General features: G+C 39.6%; 3 protein-coding genes across 5 annotated transcripts in view; 2 read left to right on the forward strand and 1 right to left on the reverse strand.

The window, feature by feature from the left end:
* LOC311302609 (uncharacterized protein) overlaps positions 1–23,781 on the reverse strand; it is a 495,915-nt gene that overhangs the window by 99,117 nt on the left and 373,017 nt on the right. The window lies entirely within an intron of this gene.
* Positions 1–23,781, forward strand: part of LOC311302813 (uncharacterized protein) — a 273,934-nt gene that overhangs the window by 18,758 nt on the left and 231,395 nt on the right. The gene's annotated exons all lie outside the window — the stretch shown is intronic.
* The window catches only part of LOC311302574 (uncharacterized protein), a 42,699-nt gene that overhangs the window by 15,596 nt on the left and 3,322 nt on the right, over positions 1–23,781 (forward strand). For both annotated transcript variants that reach the window (XM_084428565.1, XM_084428564.1), the window contains exons 4-5: positions 7,385–8,572; positions 21,819–22,922. In XM_084428565.1, the coding sequence (XP_084284691.1) occupies positions 7,385–8,572; positions 21,819–22,922 (2,292 nt within the window). The remainder of the gene's footprint in view (positions 1–7,384; positions 8,573–21,818; positions 22,923–23,781) is intronic.

Genomic DNA, 23,781 nt, shown 5'->3' on the forward strand with positions numbered 1-23,781 from the left:
CCAAAACCATTATTTTTTCAGGAAATTAAAAAAACTGCATTTTTTTTTTGAGTTATTAAACATTGTATCATTAAAGTTGGTATTACAGATGGTACTCAACCAGAATAATACTTTTACCGCCGCCGTTCCTGCGGCGGTAAATTGCGGGTGTGTATTTGCAGCCTCTTTACGCTAAGAGGAGCTACAATCACACTTTGCAAAGTGTCAGTTTATTCTCTCTATTGCGTAATCTGCCGCCGCGGCGCGGCTCATTGAGAGCGATTGAAAGCTGGTAGCAGATCAATTCAAATTAAACATTGAACGAATTCATAATCACAATACTGAAATGAAATTGAATAAATTGAATAATGAAAAAAAAAAAAAAAAAACATAAAACATTGTAATAGAAAAATATTAGGCCACATCAATGAGGCTTTGTAAGAGCATAAGACATTAGTTTTAACAGTATTCAGACAATAGCTCTGTAGTCAACGCAACAGCATGAGCCTCTCGGAGCTTCAAGCGATCTGAGATCGAATCTCAGTGTAGCCGACAGTCACTGTTTATGTTTTTCCGTTTTTGATGCTTTAATATGTATCTGTTTATTAAAGTCAAGCATCTTGTTTAATTATCAGTTGTACATTACAACCTAAATTTGCTACATTCCAGTTGAGCCGCTGCAAAGACGACACATCTGATGAAGGAAGACTCAGCCTCTGCTTCCTTAATGGAAGACGTGATGGTGGGATTGAGGTGATCCTCAAAGTATTCCTTACACCGTCCAATGACATTCCCAGTCGAGGTCAACAGCTCTTTCAGCCACTGAAAACAGCATTGGTAGGGCACTGCTTCCCCCTCCTGAGGCGCCGGACGGTTTGCCAGAATTTCTTCGAGGCAGACCGGTAGTCCTTCTCCATGGCCTCACCAAACTCCTCCCAGTCCTGATTTTTTTTTTTGCCTCCAGAACCACCTGAGCTGCAGTCCGCTTGGCCTGTCGGTACCCGTCAGCTGTCTCAGGTGTCCCACAAGCCTGCCTGGCCCAATAGGACTCCTTCTTCAGCTTTACTGCATCCCTTACTTCTGGTGTCCACCACCGGGTTCGGGGATTGCCGCCTCGACAGGCACCTGAGACCTTACGGCCACAGCTCCAAGTGGCTGCGTCGACAATGGAGGTGGAGAACATGGTCCACTCGGATTCCATATCTCCAGACTCCCTCGGGATCCGGTCGAAGCTCTGCCGGAGGTGGAAGTTAAAGATCTCTCTGTACGTACGTTTGGGTCTGCCGAGTCTGTCCAGCTTCCCCCCCCCCCCCATCGGATCCAACTCACTCATCAGTTGACCGCTCCGCCCCTCTCTTCACCCGAGTGTCCAAGACATACGGCCGGAGGTCAGATGAAACGACCACAAAGTTGATCATTGACCTCCAGCCTAGGGTGTCCTGGTGCCATGTGCACTGATGGATACCTTTATGCTTGAACATGGTGTTCGTTATGGACAAGCTGTAACTAGCACAGAAGTCCAATAAAAGAACACCACTCGGGTTCATATCAGGGGGGGGGGCGTTCCTCCCAATCACGTCCCTCCAGGTGTCACTGTCGCTGCCCACGTGGGCATTGAAGTCCCCCAGTAGAACGGAGCACTTTCCAGCACCCCTCCCAGAGTCTCCAAGAAGGCCGGGTACTCTACACTGCCGTTTGGCCCATAGGCGCACAAGACAGTGAGAAACCTATCCCCGACCCGAAGGCGCAGGGAAGCGACCCTCTCGTTCACCGTTGTGAACTCCAACACATGGCGGCTGAGCTGGGGGGGCTATAAGCAAACCCACATCAGCCTGCTGCCTCTCACCATGGGCAACTCCAGAGTGGTAAAGAGTCCATCCTCTCTCAAGAAGTGTGGTTCCAAAGTCCGAGCTGTGCGTGGAGGTGATCCCGACTATCTCTAGTCGGTACCTCTCGACCTCACGCACAACCCCCGCCAGAGAGGTGATGTTCCACGTCACTAGAGCTAGTTTCCATGTCCAGGGATCGGGTTGTCGAGGCCCCCGCCTGCGACTGCTGCCCGATCTACTACGAACCAACCCCTTACCAGTGGTGGACAAAGTACACATACCATGTACTTGAGTTAAAGTAAAGATACTCAAGGTAAAATATTACTCAAGTAAAAGTAGAAGTGCTGCCTTTAAACATTCACTTGAGTAAAAGTACAAAAGTATTTGCCTTCAAATGTACTTAAGTATCCAAGTACTATGATTTTTTTTTTATGGCTATAATGTCCTATTATAATATACAAGATTCTTGCTTAACTCAGTCTACGTGAAGACTCCAATGTCACTCTTCGCACATCAATCTATTAATAAAATGACATTAATTAGTTTATATATATATATATATATATATATATATATATATATATATATATATATATATATATATATTTGAATTGAATAAATTTTTTGTGTGTTTAATTTTGGATGGAAGGGGACTGTTCCCATAAGGAAAAATACATTTACAGTATTTACTGTATATATTTTTCACGAGCGTCTATGGTTATAATTATAATTATACCAGGTAGTACTATTAGTAGTATTAGGTAATACATCCTAATGTTATGATATACCTAAACATAAACCTGCACAATGTCATTAAATACACACACACACACACACATACATACACATAATATATACATACACATATTATATATATATATATATATATATATAATATTTCCCTCCAAAATTAAACACCAAAACGTATTAATGCAGTGTTTCTGCTACTCCCCAGAAAAAAATGGTATTATATGCAAGTAATTTTAGTGTCAACGTAATAAGCAATGTTCATTATGCGTCAAAATTTACCGATAATTGCTGCAATAGCTGCTGCTCTCTGCCCCGCTTAAAATCATTGGCAACGCAATTTGTTTGGAACTATTGAGAGCTACACGAATCACGTGACCACGCGGCGGCGAGATCACAGTGGGCTTGTTCGACTTGAACCGGCGCTGCACACTGCACAGACCATTCGGTGAATGACATTAAAATACTGCAAGAGCGATTAGAGAGTAGACGGCTCTGTATGCTTTTCAATCGCTCTCGCGATTTCGCTCTATACTTTGATGTCATAAACTGATCTGTCTGTGCAGCTCCGGTTCAAGTCGTACAAGCCTAGTGTGTCGCAACCATACTGTCTATGGTCGCAACTCTCATATTTAACGGCTCTGGTTCACGCTTAGCGCCGAGGCAAGTTCAAAACAAAGCACGCACGTTGTAGGCTACTGTGATTGGTGGCTCGTTTGACCAGTTACGTTTTTATCCACTCATAAATAAAAAGGAACGACTGATTTTGAAAATGTAGTTGAGTAAAAAGTAAGATATTTGACTTTGAAATGTAGTGGAGTTAAAATTTAAATACTTAAGTAAAGTACAGATATGCAAAAAAACTACTTAAGTACAGTAACGAATTACATTTACTTCGTTACTGTCCACCACTGCCCCTTACAGTCCCTCCTGTAGGTGGTGAGCCCGTGGGAGGGCGGCCCCACATCGCTCTTTCGGGCTGAGCCCGGCCGGACCCCATGGGGGGGAGGCCAGGCCACCAGGCGCTCGCATACAAGCCAATTTTCATCTCTAGAATAGTATGCGCTCTCCTTGATTTCACCTTGCCATTCAGGTCGCACATGCCTGTTGAATTTGTTTTGCAGCACTGGCCTGTGAGACAGTTCTTGAGTTCTTTGATGTCGGCCTCGGACACATCAAGCCGACATAAAAGAACTAGCGGCGACAAAGCTGACTGTACTTGCCTCTCTTCAGCTCAGTCTCAGATAAAAAGCTGCGCTTGAAAACATTAGAAGGACTAAAGGCAACTGTCGACTAGATTGGGGTTTCTGGGCCTGCGTGTGAGTAATCATCTGTCTATATCAGCAGGTATCAAGAGTCTATGTTCATCATTCAAAGAGGGAAACTGCAACTACGACTGCAGATATACAAACCGTAAACTCTTTACGGTAAAGCATTTGCTTACTATTTTGAATAGTAATCACGCTGATCACTTTCTTCATTATTATGAAAATATTTGTGCATTCAAATGCTCAGGTAAAATGAAGTAAAATAAGTCTTCTGTCTGTAACTTCTTTGCTCGCTTTTATTCTCGTGCATTGACTCGTTCGCTAAGCTGAACAGTAGGGCTAAACGATTGATCGCAATTAACCCGAAACCGTTCGTGGCACGATTATCAAATCGCAAAGGCTGCATTTTTTTTTTTATGCGCAGATTGTCAGTGAAGCACAGCTTTGAGATGTTGTTATATTTGGAGCGGCATGCCGAGTCAAATGATATACAATTTTCCCATCGGCCATTTTGGTTCATCGGCACGATGCCCTGAAAGAGTCTGAGAAGTTTCGAACCAGCGCCACCTAGTGGTAAAATCTAATATTCACATGCTTAACTTTGGATTCGGTTGACTTATTTTCACGGGAGTCATCTCCATATTCATGAATCCTTGCAGAGTCCAATGATACCAAACATGCAATGTTGTGCTGCTGGTTTGTTATTTAGTGCTTCAACAACTTTCGAGAATATCTTCAAATCCGTTAGTCTGATCAAGGCGAAACCACTGTAGGAAAATTGAAAACATAGTTTGTTGACTAATGGACAAATTGCATATTTTTGCCACTTACTATAAAATTTTGACAAGTCAGGTCTGGGTAATTTTTTATGTGTTCATAAATATAAATGTCTATAACTTTTAAAAGAAATGAGATTTTCACCAAATTTCACACACTTATGTATGGGGGCCCTCTGAGGACATACAACAAAAAGTGGTGGAACACTGCCACTCTGTGTCGGTATAATTAAACAAAAAAATGTATTAAAATCATTTTAAAAAATGTAACTTTAGGCCCTAATTAACCCTCTGGGGTCTGAGCTGTTTTCTGGGCCCTGGAGGTGTTCTGACATGCTCTGACATTTGTGCTTATTTCTGTTACTTGTGACATTTTCATGGCTAAAGTCTAATTACACTGTATTCAGCACAAACTCTGCTACAATAATATATCAGCAGCATGTGTGTAAAAGTTTGTAGTTTTGAGATAATGACATTTATGCGTGGTTTGTGAAAATACAAAAAAAAATTCTCACTGAAATAAGGCCATGGAACCCATACTGATTATTTCTTCACAAGACTTTTGAAAATTGTATGACGTAGCCTAGAATATTTGCTCTAAAACGATGTGAAAATCACCCTGACTCCTCATTCAGATAAGACAATATATTGATTTAAAAATGTTACGACGTGTTTTGTGCCACAAAGCTTTATGCGGGAGCTCATTAATATGTTAGCTTTTCACACCTGAGAAAGACAAAGACCCTCCTATAACTGCCCTATTAGGAGCTATCAGGCCCTGTCATTCTGAGCAACCTTGCACAAAGAATGAGGAGGTTTAAAAAAGAATGGCTTTTGGATTGTTTGATTTATTTACAACACAACATAATCCTAAAATAACCAATGATCCAAAGACAGAGACCTTTGTGCCATTCCTAAAAACATTGTACATACCTTTCATTTCCAAGGTGTTTGATTTTCACTTTACCATGTTCATGTACAGAGACATGTACTGTGAATGTTGAAGTCAGCAGGACTCAGTGGCATCTGGGCCCTGAAAAAAAAAAAAAAAAAGTGAACATACTGATATCAAGAGAAAGGCCTGCACGATTTTGGGAATACATTTTAGATTTTTCTGGTTAAAATTGCTTTTTAAAATTCACAGAATACACACACACACAAATGTTTCCAACAATAATATAATGAACACCAGGTTTGTTGTGCCTTGTAGGCATAGGCTATGCGCAGTGCTGCATAAAATAATAATAACAATAACCATAGCAGCCTATAAATCTTCCAAAATATTTCAGTAACAACTAAGCTAGAGAAAAATATATTGATTATCATGTTACTTCAAATGTTTCCATTCGTTATGATGATATGAAATGAGATAATAGTAAAACCATGAAGCCGTTTGGTGCGTTTTGCTTTTCGAATGTATCAAATATGATACATTCAAACGTGATCGCGCTCAAATATAAAACATTATGGTTACCATATACATATCTACGTTTGAGCAGATATCCACAAACACAGTAACAGTAAACACGGGTCTAAATATTACAATATTCACCATATATCTAGCAACAGTTCAACTGCAATGTGAAATTTATGCAACAATAACAAACTAATATGTAAGAATTTCTTACCTTGTACATCTTTCTTGTCTTCAAATCGCATTCTTCTTCTGAGGTAGCCTAAATCCAATGTAAGCTCACGGTGCGCCTTTCAAACTCGACGAAAAGCAGAGACTTGTGAAGTGTTTTGGTGTTTTGTTTCTGAGGTAATGAGCGCGTTCGCGTTCCATGTGGAGATTTGCATGTGAATATCTTTTGCGCGAGTGGGCGTGTTCAAATTAAAAGTAATTAGGAAGCGTTTGAGAAGCTGGACATCTTGTTGGTTTTATACAAATTATTTAAACAGAGAATATTTGTTTTCAGTTTGAATCCGATCATTTAAAAGTATACACTTAAATGTTTATAAAGGTATATGGCTCATAAATGTGTGACAAGTATTCGCTGAGTTTTGTTTCAGTTTATAGACGTGCTCAAGAAAAAAAAGTTCACCGCGACGGAGAGGCAGAACGCACACCCTGTTTATTTTCTTTCTTTTACAAAAGCACAATGTTTTGATTTGATTGTAAGTGGACACATACAAAAGTAGAAATATCACAGATTCTTTTTTTATATTTCTTTTTTCTGTATGACCATAATTGACGGAGTAATTTAAGTTTAAAGTGCTACAATGTGAAGAAAATCCAGCAAAACGCGCGGGCGCATCTGTTTAACCTCAGAGGGTTAAAGCACCGTCTGTGTGATTGACTTCAAAATTGCCATACAGGTCTTTGTCTCAGTTGCTAACATAGTCCATTATGAAAATCGTGTACCTTGAAAAACATGGCCGTCACTTTCTTAAAAATACTAACAATTTGAAAATTAAAAAATTGACAGTGCACTTTGTAGACTGAACACCATTCTAATAATACTCATCTGAGTGAGTATTAATTGTAATAATACCACATCAGAGTAAACAACACAGGCATCTGTTCAGCGTCCAGGGAAAACTGAGTGTGTTTGAGAAGTATTTTCATGTCGAGGACAACTTGGCTTGTGCACATTTCCTGCAGCAGCTCACCGTGTGACCTCCATTATTTTCAGATGTGTTTTCTCCATAGAAATGTTTTTTTTTTTTTTTTTTTTATGGCTTCAAAAAAAATCTGAGTTATGATTTATGCGATTACTCTGAAATATTTGTTATTCATCTCACACCATGTCTGTTGGAAATGACACTTCTTTGTTTTTGGCAGAACTACCAGAAAGCATCTGGAGGGAAAGGACCGAGAGAACAAGGAGAGTAAAGAACTGAGTGAAGGGGAGGAGGAACATCATTTCAAACCTGGAGAAAAACCTTTGAGTTGCTCAAAGACTAAAAAGTCATTTTTAAAGAAAAGAGACAAGAAAGCTTTCTCCTGCACTCAGTGTGGGAAGAGTTTCACAACCAAAGGAAGTCTTGAGCGTCACGTTAGGATCCACACTGGAGAAAAGCCCTTCAAATGTGATCAGTGCGGGAAGAGCTTCACATACAAAGAAAGTCTTGAGGTTCACATGAAAGTTCATTCTGGAGAAAAGCCGTACACATGCGATCAGTGTGAAAATAGTTTCTCAAGCAAAGGAAACCTTAAGACGCACATGAAAACCCACACTGGAGAGAAGCCGTTCAAATGTGATCAGTGCGGGAAGAGCTTCTCACAAAAAACAAATCTTATGGTGCACATGAATATCCACACTGGAGAGAAGCCTTTCACGTGTGATCAGTGTGGGATGAGTTTCAGTCAATCAGCATACCTTAAAGGACACATGAGAGTCCACACAGGAGATAAGCCGTTTATGTGTGAACAGTGTGGAAAGAGTTTCCCACACAAATATAGCCTCGTACTTCACAATAGAGTTCATACTGGAGAGAAGCCGTTTACATGTGATCAATGTAGCAAAACATTTCTTAGTGCATCAGCCCTGAAGGCACACCTGACAGTTCATACGAAAGAGAAGCCACATTCATGCTCTGTGTGTGGAAAGAGTTTTTCACTGCGGCACAATTTAAAAGTACATCAGAAAATTCATACTGGTGTGAGAGAGTACATGTGCTTTGAGTGTGGGAAGACTTTTAATACAGCGGACCGTTTAAAACAGCACCAAAGAATTCACACTGGAGAAAAACCTTACAAGTGTTCACACTGTGACAAGAGATTCAGTCTGTCAACAAATCTGAAAATGCATGAGAGGATCCACACTGGAGAAAAACCTTACAAATGTTCACACTGTGTCAAGACATTCAGTCTGTCAACAAATCTGAAAAAACATGAGAGGATCCACAGCAGAGAGAAGCAACACACGTGTGATCAGTGTGGAAAGAGTTTTGCTTTTAAAAGTCACCTAAAGCTACACCTGAAGATCCATGGAGTGGAGAAACCAGATCACCGCAGTCTGAGATTACAGTAAGTAGTTCATCCTTATGCGCTGAGCAACCAAGTCTCTTCTAAGTTAGTTTCCTAACAGTCACGATGAGCGACGAGACATTCACATGAGATTTGTCTGTTCAGACCAATGCAAAGAAATGGCAGTAAATGCACATTCAATCTCTGACATTAGGTGGCACTCATGGAAAAGCGTAAAAACAACAGTTACAGCGCTGTGCTACTTTGTTTCTGACACCCACTTGTCATGCCTGCTACAGACTGTGTAATTTTGGCAATTCTCTAAGATCATTACAAATCACACTGTACGACATGGATCTAATAAACTCGGGTACGACATGAGCACATTTCATACACTATGGCAATTCATAGTGCTTTACATAGAAATATGAAAGTGCATTCATATTTTGCAGCAGTGTAACTGCTTAGAAGCAGATCTACTAGAAGTGGTAAATTCCTCACTTCTCAATGGGACTCTTCCAAAGTCCCTTTAAACTGCAGTTGTCAAGCCCCTCCTGAAAAAGAGCAATCTGGATAGCAACATATTGAGCAGTTACAGACCGATCTCAAATCTTCCTTTCATAGGCGAGTTCATTGAAACAGTTCTTAAGCTCTAATGGATACAATTTTCAATCTGGTTTCCGACTGTACCACAGCACAGAGACAGATGGGACGGTAACTGTTGGGAATGTCTGGGTCCAAACCAGGTTTTTTCAATATGGGGGTGATGGCAGCAAGCATGAGAGGGGAGGGGATAATACCAGAGGCCAGAGAGGAGATAATTATGTTGGTGATGAGGGGGGAAAGTGAGGGGAGGCAAACCTTGGTAAGAAATGTGGGGATTGTATCAAGCGGAGAGGATTGAGGGCTTCATGCTGGAGATTATGGTAGATGCAGCTGTTTCAGTGATTGGAGTGAATGAAGAGAGAGAGTGGGATGGAGGTAAGGGTGGTGGAGGTCCAGGGGTTGGGTAGGGGGTGCTATGGGCTAGTTGATTATGGATGTTGTCGATCTTGGTTTTGAAGAAGGAAAGGAACAAAACACACTTAGAAGTGGTGAAGGAGTTGGAGATTGTGTCCATGGGTTTCAGAAGTTTGTTGATTGTGGAGAAGAGGGTCTTGGGACTGTTGGAGCTGGATTAGATGACAGAGGAGTAGTGGGAGAAGCGGGCAGAGTTGAGGGTGTCTTTGTATTGTTGTCTGTGAAGTTTGTAGGCTTCCAGGTGGACATTAAGACCAGTCATTCCAGTTGTCGGTATTTGGCTTTGAGGAGGCGGAGTTGGTTAGTGTAACAAGGGGCGGAGTGTGTGAAGGAGATATATTTGGTTTTAAGGGGGGTGATGGTATTGAGACTTAGTAGGGAGAGGTTATTATGTGAGTGTAGGAGACCATAAGTCTGAGTGGACATCCATGACATGCGGACTGCGGAGTCCCTCAAGGCCCAATTCTTGCACAACTCCTGTTCAACCTGTATATGCTCCCAATGAGCCAAATAATGAGAAATAACCAAATCTCTTACCACAGCTATGCAGACGACACACAGATCTACTTAGCCCTATCGCCTAACGATTACAGCCCCATTGACTCCCTGTGCTAAAGCATTGATGAAGTCAACAGTTGGATGTGTCAAAACTTTCTTCAATTAAACAAAGACAAAACTGAAGTCATTGTGTTTGGAAACAAAGATGAAGTTCTCAAGGTGAACGCATACCTTCACTCTAGGGGTCAAACAAGTAAAAATCAAGTTAGGAATCTTGGTGTGACACTAGAGTCAGACCTTAGTTTCAGTAGTCATGTCAAAGCAATAACTAAATCAGCATACTATCAAATCAAAAATATTGCAAGAATTAGATGCTTTGTTTCCAGACAATGAATATAAACCTAATATCATTAGGATCACATCAACTAGAAATACCAAGGGTTCACTCTAAGCATGGTGAGTCCGCTTTTAGCTACTATGCCAGCCGCATCTGGAACCAGCTTCCAGAAGAGATCAGGTGTGCTCCTAAAGTAGTCACATTCAAATCCGAACTCACAACACATCTATTTAGCTGTACGTTTACTGAATGAGTACTGTGCCACTGTGCAGCCGACTGATGATTCTAAACTCAAATGGCACTGAAAATTGGGTAAGAGACAAACAAAAATTACTAAATTGGAGAAATTAAGAGATGAAACCATGCTGATGACCTTAATCATAAAGGGTTTCTGAACCGCTCTTAGTCTGACCCGTCACCTAGGACCTGTTTGCCTTGGGAGACCCTACCAGGGGCATATAGCCCCAGACAACATAGCTCCTAGGGTCCTTCGGGTACTCAAACCCCTTCACCATGGTAAGGTGGAAGTTCAAGGAAGGGCTTTTAGAATTAAAATTAGAATATTAGCCTGTATTTGGTCGGAAGACCACAACAACGGCCGTCTTTGAACCTTTCTCACTGTATGACATTGCACCACGGTTTAGGAGCCACAACCACTAAACCGCCAGGATTGGTCATCTTTCGTCTGATACTGTTCAAAATCCTACAATGTGTACCAGGCATTACGGAGAACATCAAACAGTATTTTAATTTCTTCAAACAGCCATTCGTATTTTCTATTTGTTATGGTGCTTATCAGAAATAAAGAGCAAGAGGGATGCTTCCAGATTATTTCAGCTTAGGTTTTTACGCTTGCGCAAGGGTTCGCGCACAGTGTGCATGACACAGTTTTCATCTCTAGAATAGTATGCGCTCTCCCTGATTTCACCTTGCCATTCAGGTCGCACATGCCTGTTGAATTTGTTTTGCAGCACTGGCCTGTGAGATAGTTCTTGAGTTCTTTGATGTCGGCCTCGGACACATCAAGCCGACATAAAAGAACTAGCGGCGTCAAAAGCTGACTGTACTTGCCTCTCTTCTGCTCAGTCTCAGATAAAAAGCTGCGCTTGAACACATAAGAAGGACTAAAGGCAACTGTCGACTAGATTGAGGTTTCTGGGCCTGCGTGTGAGTAATCATCTGTCTATATCAGCAGGTATCAAGAGTCTATCATCATTCAAAGTAGAGGTCGACCGATATGGTTTTTTTCAGGCCGATGCCGATCTTTTGAAATCCGGGTCGGCCGATGGCCGATAAATGCTGCCGATTTATTTTGGCCGATATTTGGCCGATTATGTGCTTGTTTTTAACCTCTATTTGAAAGATAAAATGTAACACAAATAATTACTTAAGATAGACAAGATTTCTCAACAAAAACATTTATTGAACACTTTACCAATCTGCACTTGTACAAAAGACAAAAAGAACTTGAGATATGTTTGGTAATTGTACCTGAATGAATTGAAAATTAATTTGCTACATTTCAGATTAATATATTTGTTTTCCTTAACATTTGAATTAACAGTAACTTAAACACTTTGCAGTTTGAATGATGTCCTGATAAACAAAATTACAGAGTATGTTTTTATGTTTCCACTGTTCGATCGCGCCCGCGCCTCACACACACACACACGCGCGCGCGCGTTTGCACCAAGGTTATTTTCGTAAACGAAAACTGAAACTAAGACTAAAACTATCAGTTAAAAAACATTTTCGTTAACTGAAATAAAATGTAAAATTCATAACAAATGAAAAACTAAAACTAAACGAAACTAGCAACAGTTATTGAAAAACTAACTGAAATAAAATAATAATTATCAAAAATAAGTATTCGTTTTCGTAATTAATAAGCCCTCATCCTGTGGCGGAAAATCTGACGTGGTTTAGTTTAAAACCAAACAGGCTGTATAATACATTCACCTGTAGATGGCGCTTTATGCATTTGAGGTTAGCTGAGGCTGACAGCAACATCAGTTAACTGATAAATACGACAGACATGAATGATGGCAGGGGGTAGGAAACGACAGAGCCCTGTTTGGGACTATTTCGAATTTAATTCCGAAACAGGAAAAAGCAAATGCATTGTCACGCTGAATAATACACTTTGTGGTGTTGAAATTAAGGGGAAAAATCCCACAAACCTTAAAGTACATTTGCAAACCAACCATCGTGAAGAATACAAATCCTTCATGGCGAAAGATTCGGAAAGGAAGACTACCATCGGTAATGATAAAGTCAACGAGGGTGCTAGTAGTTCTCAAACTCAATTGCAGCAGCAGACTCTGACATTATGCTTCCAAAAATCGGAGGTTTGGCCAACAAATTCAAATGAACATAAGAAACGAGAAAATGCACTGGTAGATTTGTTTGTTGAGACTGGCATGTCCACTAGACTGTGTGATTCGGTAGCCTTTAAAAGTTTTAATGCTGCTCTAGACCGCAGATTCATCACTCCCAGTGCTGCACGGATCAATTCCTTAATTGCGCTAAAAATGCAAACTGCATCTCAGCGAGTAAAAGAAATGCTGAGAGAGACCCGCAAAGTCACTATATGTGTAGATGGATGGAGCAAAAAAGGTTTGACTGCTTCGTTTTTGGGTATCTCTGCATGTTTTTACCATTGCCCATCGAATCAATCGCAGCATGCTTTGCTAAATTTGCGTCGCATTTGCCATCCACACACCGGAGAAGCAATAGCCAATTGCATCGAAAGCACCCTGAACGAATGGGCTATACCAGAGAGCAAAATATTGCTCATTGTAACGGATAATGGCTCAAACATGATCAAAGCCGTGGAGCTTCTAAAAAAAGCACACAGCGACAGCACAGAAGTGGCACAGTATGATGCTTCGGATAACGTGGATTCTGCTGAATCTGACTCAGACTCCGACTCCCAGGATGATTGTGCTGCTGATGAGGATCAAGGTAAGTTTGTTGCTTTTTTAAATTTATTTTTTATTAATTGCATTCAAATTGTAATGTTTATCTTTATTGCTATGCAGTGATATTACATTTATAGGGTTAAAATGTCCATAGAAAAATCATTAAAAAAACGTGCAAATTCTGCAAAATACATGTATAGTATAGCCCTTAAATGTTTTGAACTTTCTTTTATGACAGACTTGTTTCAAGATGGGTTCTCGAAATTCCAGCATATGCCATGCATGGCACATACCTTGCAGCTTGCAGTTAAGGATGCATTGAAAGTTCCTAGTGCAAGTAATGTTCTCAGCAAAGCAAGATCAATCGTTCATGCTATACGGAAATCCTCAGTGGCAAATGAACGGATGATTCAAAGGTATGGTTTGTGTTTTATATTTAACTTTCTTACACTTACACACCCACAAACTGGCATATATGGATTATGAGGACTCTCCATAGACTATATTTCATCCCTCATCACTGTAACTATATTTCATCCCTTGTTACAGCAATCGCTGTAACAAGAGCAGACAACTGTTAAGAGAAAATGGAATCCAGGTTTTAATTTAATCCAGACAAACAACAACACACACACCCATCTCCACAGAGGACATTTGAGGTGTCCTCATAAACAACATTCATAGCATAATACACTTGTTAATACTAATTCAAAATGTAACATGCACAAAGTGTCCTCAAAAGCCATTATTGCCAGATTTTACGCACAAACACACAACACTCAATCTTACAGATAACATAAATTTACTTTAGTTGCTTAAATAATTTTAAAGTTTAAAAGGTAAATATATACAATAACTGATAAGCATCAGAAAAGACGGTAACACTTTACTTGAAGGGGTGTGCATAAGACTGACATGACACCGTCATAATCTATATGAAGGAGGTTTTATGCATGTTTATGACAAATGTCATTAAGTGTCATTCGCTCAATTATGACATTTTTTAATGCATATATGACATTGTTTGAGATGTCTTTGTTATGGCAACTTGACTTTACTAAGACAACACAACCTGTCATAAATATGTCATGAACATGACATAGCAGATTAATTATCAAACTTAAGAAACCACTTAGCTTTATGGGTTAACATTTCATTAAACTGTCATGTGGTTGGTTTTGACATTGGCTGTCATGAAGCCATTATAACATTTTAATGACAAATTAAATTTGTACCACTGTAGTTGAGGTCAACAAAAACATTCATGACACAGTTATAATGGCCTCATGACAGCCAATGTCAAAACCAACCACCTGACAGTTTAATGAAATGTTAACCCATAAAGCTAAGTGGTTTCTTAAGTTTGATAATTAATCTAATATGTCATGTTTATGACATATTTATGACAATTTATGTTGTCTTGGTAATGTCAAGTTGTCATGACAAAGACACTGACAGGTTATGATGTATTGGTTTATGTCAAGTTGTCATAACAAAGACATTTCAAACAATGTCATATTTGCATTAAAAATGTCATAATTGAGCGAATGACACTTAATGACATTTGTCATAAACATGCATAAGACCTCCTTCATATTTATGACATCTGCCATGTCATGATTATGAAGGTATCATGTCAGTCTTATGCAAACCCCTTCAAGTAAAGTGTAACCCAAATGACCTTAGACAGTCATTAGTTTGTAGAGGGGAAAGATGATATTCTTACATTACTATTATTTTTTTAAAGGTGTGGACGAACACTGATCCGTGATTGCCCCACACGGTGGAATAGTTCGTTTGAAATGATCAAAAGACTGATTGAAACCAGACCTACTCTCAATGAAATCCTAGAAGAGCTTGGGATTGACACTCTTTTGAGCAGTGAATGGACAAAGCTAGAAAATCTCATGAAACTACTGGAACCATTTGCTACACACACTGATCAACTTCAGACAGATAGCCAGTCCCTATCTGAAGTAGTGCCAGCCCTGCTGAATCTGGAAGCACATCTGCAGCAGACTACCAACATGGAAAAGCAAACTGTTCAAGTCCTTCTGAGGTCGATGCGGCAACGCTTTGCAGGCATACTTGATCCTACACATGCAAAGTTTGATCCAACAGCAGGTGCAGCATCTCTTATGGACCCATCTGTCTCCCTAGCTCTTACATCTCCAGAGATGAAGCATCTAAAGAGAGAGGCAGAGATATTTGTCTTGGATCAAGCTTTAAGATATAGCCAAACTTCAGCCACAATGACAGATAATGCATGTGAACTACCATCAACTTCTGGAGGCACCAACAAAACCCTTCAGAAATACTCGTTCCTCGCTACAAAGATCTTCAGCACTACTAACCAGGTGAATCCAGTTGATAACTCTGGCAGTGCAGTGCATGAAATGCAAAAATACCTAGATGAAGTGAAGCGAGACAACATTGGGGTCAGGCCACTAGAGTATTGGCAAGGACGGGTTGCGGTGTATCCAAAGCTTGCACCTGTTGCAATAGATTTGGTATCTGCCCCTGCATCTCAAGCCTTTGTAGAAAGAATATTTTCTGTTTGTGGACAGCTTTCATCTGGACTGAGAAACAGAATGACCACCTCCCTGGAACAAAGAGTCTTCTTAAAAGTTAACAGAAAATTTTGTTTCTGAAATGATTTCAGAAAACACAGACCACAATTATATCCAATGCAAAATACACATTTGGTAATTTTGGACATTTTATTGTGGTCTGTTTGTTTAAAGTAAAATTGAACACTACGCACACACTTGAAGATTGTGTTCTAGTCTGTTATTGCGAGTAATATTAAGACTACAAACATGCACATTTGAAACCTTTAAGATTGTATTAGTCTGTTTTTGCTAAATTAATATTCAACACATACACACAAATTCAAAAAGATTTAATCTTTAATATGTATGTTTGTTCATATGCATGTTCATCATGTATTATGTAAATTTAAGGTGCATTTGTTTGGTTCTTTTTTTGCATCTCAAACCCTTGTTATTTTTATCAAGAGTTAACTGTAAACTGCAAACATTACATTTTGCTGAAAATAAATGTCTTTCTCAATTGTTAAGAACCGAATGAATGTATGTTTGTTTGTTCATATGCATGTTCATCATGTATTATGTAAATTTAAGGTGCATTTGTTTGGTTCTTTTTTGCATCTCAAAACCTTGTTAACTGTAAACTGTGCAAACATTACATTTTGCTGAAAATAAATGTCTTGCTTTGCTTTCTTTGGTCTACACTGGAAGTGTTCTGTTAGCTGCTAAACTATAATTACTAAAACTATAACTGAAACTAAATAAAATAAAAACTAAATAGAAATGTGTTTGCAAAATAAAAACTAAACTAAAACTAACAAAACCATTCATGAAACTAACTAAAACTAAACTTAAATTTAAAGCAAAACTGAAAACGATATTAAAATAAAAACTAATTTAAAAAAGCAAAACTATAATAACCTTGGTTTGCACACAAATATAAGTAAACACTTTGCGACTTTAAACACACGCGACTTTTCGATCTCGATCGCGCCCGCGCCTCCCTCTCTCTCTCTCTCTCTCTCTCTCTCTCTCTCTCTCTCTCTCTCTCTCTCTCACACACACACACACACACACACACACACACACACACACACACACACACACACACACACACACACACACACACACACACACACACACACACAACATATTGCAATCTTTACATCGCAGCCGGAGCTAAAGCGGAGCTACAGATTAGGTGTCCCTAAAGAACCCGCGTATCTAACAGTAGTTCCGCATTACTTTGCACGCGAGTTTTATTTATTTTTATAGCGTGTATTCTCCGTGGAAATTTATACACCGAACCGTGACGCCTGTACCGTTTCGGTTCAATACGAATACATGTACCGTCCCTAGTCTACAGTGAAATACAGTCACACATTACACTACTGTTTGGCCAGCATTTTAACCGTGTTTAATCCAGCTACTAGCTAACGGAATGTTAAAGTTAACTGCTGACTAGTGTCAAGTGCAGCGAAGCGATGTTTCTGTTATTCTAACGTCCGTCTTCAGAGCATCCAAGAGAAGCACAGGCATAACAGTAGCACTGATATGAAGCACAGAAATGCGCGTTGATATTCGGTCCGGTAAATAACGGTCGTTAAGGCACCAGTGCCGTATTAGCACTGGGTCTGTCTGTAGCTACCCAACCCTAGCAAAGCAAAGCCAGTCCTTCACTATAGTTGGTCTCTTTTTTTTATTACTTATTTCTCTGCATTGAGTGACAACCAGAGGTGGAAGTAACGAATTACAACTACTCACGTTACTGTAATTAAGTCATTTTTTTGGGTACTTGTACTTTTTTGAGTATATTTTTAAATCTGTAATTTTACTTGTACTCAAGTACATATTAAGCTAAGTAATCAACTTCGCTACTTGTAAAATCACATTTCGTTACTGAGTACAATTTGAATTGATATTCAAATCTTTGAATGGCATTTCGGTAGCCAATAAAAATATTCGATCGTAAACGGACCAATAAAACCCCTGATATTTGGACTGAATGAAAGCCGCCGCAGTCGCAGCAGGTTTTGATCATGAAGGAGGCGAGGAGCTCAGAGTGATTATGGCTGGACTGAAAGTTTGGAACAACAAACTACATAGTAGTACTGTCAAAATATCTATATTTTGATACATATCAATTCTGAAATATCTGTCAATACTCATTTTGGCCTATACACCAATACGATACCAGCTGCGCGTTCTCATTCTCTCATCTCAACGACAGCGAGTTTGACACACCCGCCTCCCCTCAGCGCGGGATTGCAGGTAGGCCTATTATTACGCATAATTTTATTAATACCTGCAAGTTTCTATGGCATATTTTAATGGCAAATGTCACGAACAATATTATAACGCGAGGCCACATTCATGTAATCGCAGAAAACTGGACGCGAGCTCTCAAATGTAGGCTACGAATGAACTGGACTCGAATATTGAGTGTGCGCTCTCGGACTGTGTGTCATATCATGTGTAATCGCGAATCTCTCCAAGTGGTTCTCACTGCAGACTCAAATGACGTCCAGCTCCAATCTCTCCATGCTCTTGAATTAAACGCTGTCAAAAGTTATGAAAAATCTAGTCTTTTTGCAAATTAAATTCAGTTTGAATTTAAATCAAGCTTCCTTGTGCTGTGTGTGAGCTATTGCAACAGTTCACGTTACCCTATTGTAAAGACAAATAACACTGAGTGAGTAAATATTAGATTATTGTAATGGTTATTGATCAATGTTTAAATATGTAAACAAAAGCCTAAATTAAAATCTCACCTTATAAAGTGGACGTGTCTCTTCAGAAGACTTGAATTAAACTTTTCCATTCAAATAGATTACTGTTACAATGAGTGTTGTGCTTTTCAATGCTTGAAAATAATGATTGCCTTGACAAAATGGATGGACAAAAAATGTAGATATTAAAATATTTAGTATGTAGTAGTTTTCCCGATGGTATTAAAAATTATAGGCTAGGCCTACTGAATATTGACATATTTCAAGGTGTCATATTGAAGTTAGAAATTCCAGTATCCACTAATTAATGTCCTTCGACAATAAGGTAAAAGTGTGTTAAAAGTAGCTATTTTCTACATAAATCTATGATTTGGTTGTATATTTTTATTGGTAATGCATTAACTATCGCCAGCTAAAAAGTAATTAGTAACTAGTACTCTGAGTAGTTTTTGAGAAGAGTAATTTGTACTTTTACTTAAAGGGTTATTAGTTCACCCAAAAATTAAAATTCTGTCAGTAATTACTCACCCTCATGTTGTTCCAACCGCGTAAGACCTTCGTTCATCTTCGGAACACAAATTAAGATATTTTTGATGAAATCTGAGCCATGTTTCACTCCTCCATAGGCTTCCAGTGTGACCGAAACTTGCTGGCCAAGAAAAGTTATTAAAGAGATCGTTAATATAGTCCAAGTGACTCCAGTGGCTCAATCTTAAGTATATCAAGCTACGAGAATACTTTTTGTGCGCAAAAACAAACAAAAATAACGACTTTATTCCACTATTCATTTCCTTCTCTCTGGATGTCTAGTTGGTTCGCGTAGTGTTTTTGCGCAGCGCGTCTGTGTTACACGTCACCACGTAGGCTCACTATTGGCCGACGCCGGTCATGTGTGTGTTGCGTGATGACGTGCAACACAGACGCGCAGCGCAAAAACACTACGAGGCCCAGAGAGAAGGAAATGAAAAGTGGAATAAAGTCGTTATTTTTGTTTGTTTTTGCGCACAAAAAGTATTCTCGTCGCATGATAAACTTAATGTAGTGCCACTGTAGTCACTTGGACTATTTTAACGATGTTTTAATAACTATTCTGGGCCGGTGAGTTTCGGTCACACTGGAAGCCTATGGAGGAGTCAAAATTCTGTCAGATTTCATCAAAAATATCTTAATTTGTGTTCCGAAGATGAACGAAAGACTTATATGGTTGGAACAACATGAGGGTGAGTAATTACTGACATAATTTTCATTTTTGGGTGAACTAACCCTTTAATTACTTTTTTGACACCAGTACTTTTACTTGTAATTGAGTATTATTTCAGCAATGTAACGGTACTTGTACTTGAGTACAAATTTTCAGTACTCTTTCCACCTCTGGTGACAACCCTCTCAAATATAAGACACACAAACAGAACAAATAAAAGTCTCAGATTCACTGTCTGTAAATTCTTGCTTACTTATTGTGACATGATCGCAACCCTTCTGCTGTGCTAATGCAACCTCAACTACGCTATCAATTTCAAAGTAGCCGAACGTCATGTCGCCTATTCATGTTTTTTCTCTAAGTTGGCAGTAACATATCAAAAGTTTTTAATTAAATATAAAGGAGTTTTCTCCAAGGAACTTAGCTCCTTCCTTAAGCACTGGATGAGGTCTGCTCACTCTGCTGGAGAATGACTCTAGGCGCAGCATGCGTTGAACGCGTGTTCCACAACAACAACACTAGGCTGCCCACAGATGTGCCTGCCTAATAATCGGCTTGATACATTGGCCGATGCCGATTATGTTAAAAATGCAAAAAATCGGCCGATCAATTGGCCGACCGATGAATCAATCGACCTCTAATTCAAAGAGGGAAACTGCAACTATGACTGCAGATATACAAACCGTAAACTCTGTAGCATTTGCTTACTATTTTGAATAGTAATCACGCTGATCACTTTCTTCATTATTATGAAAATATTTGTGAATTCAAATACTCAGGTAAGCTGAAGTAAAATAAGTTTTCTGTCTGTAACTTCTTTGCTCGCTTTTATTCTCGTGCATTGACTCATTCGCTAAGCTGAACAGTTGGGCTAAACGATTGATCGCAATTAACCCGAAACCGTTCTTGGCACGATTATCAAATCGCAAAGGCTGCATTTTTTTTATGCTCAGGTTGTCAGTGAAGCATGGCTTTGAGATGTTATATTTGGAGCGGCATGCCGAGTCAAATGATATACAATTTTCCCATCGGCCATTGTGGTTCATCGGCACGATGCCCTGAAAGAGTCTGAGAAGTTTCGAACCAGCGCCACCTAGTGGTAAAATCTAATATTCACATGCTTAACTTTGGATTCGGTTGACTTATTTTCACGGGAGTCATCTCCATATTCATGAATCCTTGCAGAGTCCAATGATACCAAACATGCAATGTTGTGCTGCTGGTTTGTTATTTAGTGCTTCAACAACTTTCGAGAATATCTTCAAATCCGTTAGTCTGATCAAGGCGAAACCACTGTAGGAAAATTGAAAACATAGTTTGTTGACTAATGGACAAATTGCATATTTTTGCCACTTACTATAAAATTTCGACAAGTCAGGTCTGGGTCATTTTTTATGTGTTCATACATATAAATGTCTATAACTTTTAAAAGAAATGAGATTTTCACCAAATTTCACACACTTATGTATAGGGGCCCTCTGAGGACACACAACAAAAAGTGGTGGAACACTGCCACTCTGTGTCGGTATAATAATAAAAATAAAAAAAACCTTTAGGCCCTAATTAAAGCACCGTCTGTGTGATTGACTTCAAAATTTCCATACAGTGTCTTTGTCTCAGTTGCTAACATAGTCCATTATGAAAATCGTGTACCTTGAAAACCATGGCCGTCACTTTCTTAAAAATACTAATAATTTGAAAATTAAAAAAATTGACAATGCACTGTGTAGACTGAACACCATTCTAATAATACTCATCTGAGTGAGTATTAATTGTAATAATACCACATCAGAGTAAACAACACAGGCATCTGTTCAGCGTCCAGGGAAACCTGAGTGTGTTTGATGTGAAGCATTTTCATGTTGAGGACAACTTGGCTTGTGCACATTTCCTGCAGCAGCTCACCGTGTGACCTCCATTATTTTCAGATGTGTTTTCTCCATAGAAATGTGTTATTTTTTTTTTAATGGCTTTTATGCGATTACTCTGAAATATTTGTTATTCATCTCACACCATGTCTGTTGGAAATGACACTTCTTTGTTTTTGGCAGAACTACCAGAAAGCATCTGGAGGGAAAGGACCGAGAGAACAAGGAGAGTGAAGAACTGAGTGAAGGGGAGGAGGAACATCATGTCAAACCTGGAGAAAAATCTTTGAATCGATCAAAGACTAAAAAGACATTTTTAAAGAAAAGAGACAAGAAATCTTTCACCTGCACTCAGTGTGGAAAGAGTCTCACAACCAAACGAGGTCTTGAGCGTCACGTTAGGATCCACACTGGAGAAAAGCCCTTCAAATGTGATCAGTGCGGGAAGAGCTTCACATTCAAAGAAAGTCTTGAGGTTCACATGAAAGTTCATTCTGGAGAAAAGCCGTACGCATGCGATCAGTGTGAAAATAGTTTCTCAAGCAAAGGAAACCTTAAGACGCACATGAATATCCACACTGGAGAGAAGCCGTTCACGTGTGATCAGTGTGGGATGAGTTTCAGTCAATCAGCATACCTTAAAGGACACATGAGGGTCCACACAGGAGAGAAGCCGTTTATGTGTGAACAGTGTGGAAAGAGTTTCCCACACAAATATAGCCTCGTACTTCACAATAGAGTTCATACCGGAGAGAAGCCATTCGCATGTGATCAATGCGGCAAATCTTTTCTCAGAGCATCAGCCCTGAAGAGACACCTGACCGTTCATACGAAGGAGAAGCCGCATTCATGTTCTGTGTGTGGAAAGAGTTTTTCACTGCGGCAATATTTAAAAATACATCAGAAAACACATACTGGTGTGAGAGAGTACATGTGCTTTGAGTGTGGGAAGACTTTTACTACAGGGGACTGTTTAAAAGTGCACCAGATTATTCACACTGGAGAAAAACCTTACATGTGTTCACACTGTGACAAGAGATTCAGTCTGTCAACAAATCTGAAGACACATGAGAGGATCCACACTGGAGAAAAACCTTACAAATGTTCACACTGTGTCAAGACATTCAGTCTGTCAACAAATCTGAAAAAACATGAGAGGATCCACAGCAGAGAGAAGCCACACACGTGTCATCAGTGTGGAAAGAGTTTTTCTTTTAAAAGTCACCTGAAGCTACACCTGAAGATCCATGGAGTGGAGAAACCAGATCACCGCAGTCTGAGATTACAGTAAGTAGTTCATCCTTATGCGCTGAGCAACCAAGTCTCTTCTAAGTTAGTTTCCTAACAGCCACGATGAGCGACGAGACATTCACATGAGATTTGTCTGTTCAGACCAATGCAAAGAAATGGCAGTAAATGCACATTCAATCTCTGACATTAGGTGGCACTCATGGAAAAGCGTAAAAACAACAGCGCTGCGCAACTTTGTTTCTGACACCCACTTGTCATGCCTGCTACAGACTGTGCAATTTTGGCAATTCTCTAAGATCATTACAAATCACACTGTACGACATGGATCTAATAAACTCGGGTACGACATGAGCACATTTCATTCACTATGGCAATTCATAGTGCTTTACATAGAAATATGAAAGTGCATTCATATTTTGCAGCAGTGTAACTGCTTAGAAGCAGATCTCCTAGAAGTGGTAAATTCCTCACTTCTCTATGGGACTCTTCCAAAGTCCCTTTAAACTGCAGTTGTCAAGCCCCTCCTGAAAAAGAGCAATCTGGATAGCAACATATTGAGCAGTTACAGACCGATCTCAAATCTTCCTTTCATAGGCGAGTTCATTGAAACAGTTCTTAAGCTCTAATGGATACAATTTTCAATCTGGTTTCTGACCGCACCACAGTACAGAGACAGATGGGATGGAAACTGTTGGGAATGTCTGGGTCCAAACCAGGTTTTTTCAATATGGGGGTGATGGCAGCAAGCATGAGAGGGGAGGGTATAATACCAGAGGCCAGAGAGGAGATAATTATGTTGGTGATGAGGGGGGAAAGTGAGGGGAGGCAAACCTTGGTAAGAAATGTGGGGATTGTATCAAGCGGAGAGGATTGAGGGCTTCATGCTGGAGATTAT

Source organism: Rutilus rutilus (assembly GCF_951802725.1).
Source record: "Rutilus rutilus genome assembly, chromosome: 1".
Classification (NCBI taxonomy): Eukaryota; Metazoa; Chordata; class Actinopteri; order Cypriniformes; family Leuciscidae; genus Rutilus; species Rutilus rutilus.